General features: G+C 40.9%; 1 protein-coding gene across 2 annotated transcripts; it reads left to right on the top strand.

The window, feature by feature from the left end:
• Nucleotides 1–248: 248 nt before the first annotated feature.
• On the top strand, nucleotides 249–4,270 carry LOC116364997 (uncharacterized). 2 transcript variants are annotated; one of them, XM_031817780.1, is made up of 10 exons: nucleotides 249–297; nucleotides 931–992; nucleotides 1,070–1,144; nucleotides 1,277–1,315; nucleotides 1,421–1,495; nucleotides 1,780–1,884; nucleotides 1,975–2,109; nucleotides 2,291–2,578; nucleotides 2,735–2,877; nucleotides 3,589–4,270. In XM_031817780.1, the coding sequence occupies exons 2-10, from the start codon at nucleotides 939–941 to the stop codon at nucleotides 3,632–3,634; spliced, it is 960 nt and encodes a 319-aa protein (XP_031673640.1). In that variant the 5' UTR covers nucleotides 249–297; nucleotides 931–938; the 3' UTR covers nucleotides 3,635–4,270. The 2 variants fall into 2 exon arrangements, with proteins under 2 accessions (XP_031673640.1, XP_031673641.1); XM_031817781.1 differs by lacking the exon at nucleotides 2,735–2,877.
• Nucleotides 4,271–4,470: the final 200 nt, after the last annotated feature.

The following is a 4,470-nucleotide window of genomic DNA, read 5'->3' on the forward strand; positions in this document are numbered from 1 at the left end:
GCTCAGTGCATACTTGTCAAACTACTAGAGGATAATCAAGCACAATACAAAATGTCAGTAACGACACTTTTCCTCCAATATTGCACAACACTTTAGCCAAGACTTGAGAAGTTAGCTTGCTAAACCAAAACAAATGTACTGGACTTCCGCATTTGGATTAATCACTTTCACAACCACAAAGATACTGTTGCGCAGACCATGAAGTGCGTTAAAGGCAGTGCTGCATTTAAATACACTTCCTTCCACCTGCTGGCTTGTGCCTGAAATGTGATGACCAAGGAGTCCTCAACAGCTCATGTGAGTTAGATAGAAAGTTAGATATATTTGATTGGACAATTTCATAAAATAATAAAACCCGTTTATTAAATAAAACGTGTCAGGCCAGGGACAACACAATAAAGTAAACGGTTTCTATTGTGGTCCCTTAATGTTACTCAAAGTAAAACAATAATACAACAAAATATTTGGCAAGGAATGGTTTCTTCCTATTGATATCATGTTGGTCTATCTATGTAAAACGTCCAACCAACCATCGATACAACCATTACTCAGTCAGTAAGATATAATAAGCACATCACGTTCGTTATTGAGCTACAACCAGTGAAAATATGATACCACCAGTCCGGCTCCAACCAAGCGTATTTCTTGTGACGTGTTAAACGCAGTCATAGGGCTGTGACCCAAAATGACGTAACCATGCATTAATTCACTACATAAACGGTGTTCAGATTTGATTTAATCTGTTCAATAGTTTCCTTCACTCAGGTTGTTGCAGGTAATCTTTGGTCTTTTGGGGCACCTCCTTCCCAACATATATATATACATATATAGGGAATAGGGTGCCATTTGGGATGCCATCTTTGTGTGTGTGTCTGTGTGTGAGTCAGGATGTGTTTTGTGTCTATTAATTGATGGAAATGTTTCCCTCAGAAAGAAAGATGGATCGTAATGATGAGAGAATCAAAAGAGCTTTAAGACGCCGCCCTTATGTGGTAAATATCAAATATTTGTTTGTTTTGTCCTGTTTTTGTTATATTATCACATTTTAAATTAAGTGTTGTGTTGACAGTTGAAACCAGTGAGGGTGAACACCCCTGATTCCGTGTTGTGGCCAACCGGCAAGGTGCACAGAAGGCCAAAGCCTGTAAGTCATATCTGACCTGAAACAAAAACACATACACATTAGTTATGCATTCTGCATGTACAAACTGCAGTTCTCAGAATTATAGCAAATGCAGATATCCCTATCTAACTTCATTGAATGCTGTCTTGACAGTCTAATTCAGTGCAGACCCCTCAGATCCACAAAAGGCCTGTAAGTCAAATTCAACCACATAACAGTCCTTATATTATTTATTGATACACAATTCAAGGCCAATATGAGCAAAGCAGTGTTGAATTCATTATTTTCTGTTAACAGCCAATCATTGTGAGCTATGGGCAGGACCAGACATCTGGGGATGGATGGAGCATCAATCTAGAGCCTCTCAGCCAGGTCATCTCTGCTGTTCCCATAAAGACACAACAGTTAGATCAATCTGTTGATTCATATGGCCATTTTGGTTGGCTTGGTTGAATTGACAATTATCCATTCGAGATGCTAAAGAATCCTGTACTATGGAAGATCTTTTGCCCCACCCCTAATGTTATGGGAGTTGCATTTATTGCATTTTCAGTTACCCATGTATTACTCACTACTTGTACAACCATGTTGGATTGCCTACATATTCTATGTATTCTATGGCTGCCATGAGTACATGCCTTTCTCTGTCTCCTCAGTCTGGAAGGGTGACTCGGCTGATAGAGAGAAAATATCATGACGTGATCTCATCCTCCAGTTCTGATGACTTTTCCATCTACTCCTTCACTGACTGTGAATCTGAGGTAAAAGAGTTGTACCCTACCGTCCATGTCTTTGTTGAGTGACATCACTGGGAGGAGGATGGTCTCTGACTATTTGACTCTGATACACAGTGTGATGATGAGGATCATGAAAGGAGGACACCAAAGCTGAAAGTTGAGAATGGAAAGGTGACAAAGCTTGATGTGAGGGATATGGACGAGGATGATGATCTGTCTCTCCACTCCTTCGATGAGTCAGACTTCCTGGTAAGTTCTGCATATTAAATATTTTTATATATATACATGGGGAATTGGAAATGATGCAGACAATTACTTATTGAGTGTAGTCATGTATCTGCAATGTGTATAGAGTAGTTATAAAGTATTTCTACAGATTGTGTTGAACATAGCACTTTCCTGATATGTTACTAACTTTCTGGTCCTACAGAGCCCAGGGAAGGTCTCAGGTCCTGTATCTGTCAAGAATGGCCTCTCTCCTCTTGTAACCTCAGCACACCGGACACTGGCTGAAGCCCTACGGGCCCTGCCCTCTGCTGTAGGCTCTCCCTACCCAGTAAATGTTCCAAGGCCTCGGACTCCTCTCAACCCTGTCATTATCGCTCCGCCCCGAACAGAGAACTTCCCATACCGCCACAGCCCTCGCCTGGCTCCCATCACCAACCTGAGCGAGACCGGCAGGAAGCTGCTCCAGGAAATGGCTGGAGTGACCCCACAGGTGAGAGGAAATACAAGAAGGGAATATTGGCCGTAAGTCCTTCTATAGTATAGCATAAGTCCTTCTCTAGTATAGTATAGCTCTAGGTATAGTAGCTCAAGAGAAGAGAGAACCCATAAACTTACATTACTTTATCTGCTTGTCCAAAATATTCAGGAAGGGAAGGTCAATAAGAAAAAGAAGAGCAAGGCCAAAAATGAATTGAAGCAAGAGAAGGCCAGTAAGACGAAACAGATGGGAAATGTTGGAGAAAGTAAGGAGGAGGACAAGAAAGAGGAAAAGAAGAGTCTGAGGAAGAGGTGAGGAAATAGAGGAGGGAGAAGTGGAACATAACCAGGGAATACTAGACTAGAGAATTAGAGAAATAGAATGAGGTAGCAGAGAAAGAGCAGCTATCTGATGTGTACGTGCAAACTTAAGCAATAAGGCACGAGGAGGTGTGATATATGGCCAATATATCACGGCTAAGGGCTGTTCTTAAGCACGACGCAACACGGAGTCCCTGGATACAGCCCTTAGCCGTGGTATATTGGCCATATACCACAAACCCCCGAGGTGCCTTATTGCTATTATTAACTGGTTACCAACGTAATAAGAGCAGTAAAAATAAATGTTTTGTCATACCCGTGGTATACAGTCTGTTATAAACTGGGTGGTTCGCGCCCTGAATTCTGATTGGCTGACAGCCGTGGTATATCAGACCATATACCACAGGCATGACAAAGTATTTAATTTTACTGCTCTAATTACATTAACCAGTTCATCATAGCAATAAGAAACCTTGGGGGTTTGTGGTATATGGCCAATATACCACGGCTAAGGGCTGTATCCAGGCACTCCGTGTTGTGTTGTGCGAAAGAACAGCCCTTAGCTGTGGTATATTGGCCATATACCACACCCCCTCGTGCCTTTTTCCTTAAATATACCACGGCTTTCAGCCAATCAGCATTCAGGGATCGAACCACCCAGTTTATAATACTATTTATTCTCCTGTGGTTTTTAATTGACAGGTTTCTTCAGTGGCTGCTGTCCAAACTGAGATGTTCAAAGAAATAATGGACAACTATTACTTCTAACACACACACACACAGATTTTGAGTATTGGTTATTCCTACAACACACACAAATGTAATTTCAGAGACAGGAACTATGATTAGCAAAATACATATATTGGTCTCATTCTTATATTTTGAGACATGCAGCATTATTTAAATAAAACATATATATTGATCCCCATACAGCCTATGATAATGAATTGGATTTACATGCTTAGGCTTGGAAATATAGCCAGGAGAAGCAAAGGACAGCACCAACCTTAGGGCAGTGTCACTGGTATTGGGGTCATAGGTCTCCTTTGGCCAAAGTGAAGAGTTGAGGGCCCCTTACTGGTCTCCTTGCAATATCTGGTCTCCCACACAGAGATGGAAATCTACACCTGTTTAGACCCTGGAGGATATGGCTTCAGATGAAAGACAGCAGAGAGATGCAGAACGTAAAAGTTTCAAACACATTGATATGCATATTCAGGACCATTATACACTGAAGTGGAGCATGCATCTGGTCTGAAGCATGTCAAAAGAGTAGAAATGAACTGGGACTGGAGGAATACATCACATTTAAACTAAATTATCATGTATCTGATTTAGCTACACTTATCTGTACTTGAATTGTGCTGTTTGAAAAGTGCATTTCCAATAAAGCTTTTTAAATTGCAGTTATTTGTGTCAGACAGATTTTTGTCTTAATTAATTACATCAGGGGTTCTTAAACTTTTTACATCAAGGGAATATTATTATACTGATATTATCTTACCTGTTATCAGTGGGGGGGATTTATTCTGTTGCTCTGGACTGTATCCCACGGTAGGTGGCGGTAGTGAACCAATAAATAGT

Source organism: Oncorhynchus kisutch, unplaced genomic scaffold (genome assembly GCF_002021735.2).
Source record: "Oncorhynchus kisutch isolate 150728-3 unplaced genomic scaffold, Okis_V2 scaffold1148, whole genome shotgun sequence".
In the NCBI taxonomy this organism is placed as follows: domain Eukaryota; kingdom Metazoa; phylum Chordata; class Actinopteri; order Salmoniformes; family Salmonidae; genus Oncorhynchus; species Oncorhynchus kisutch.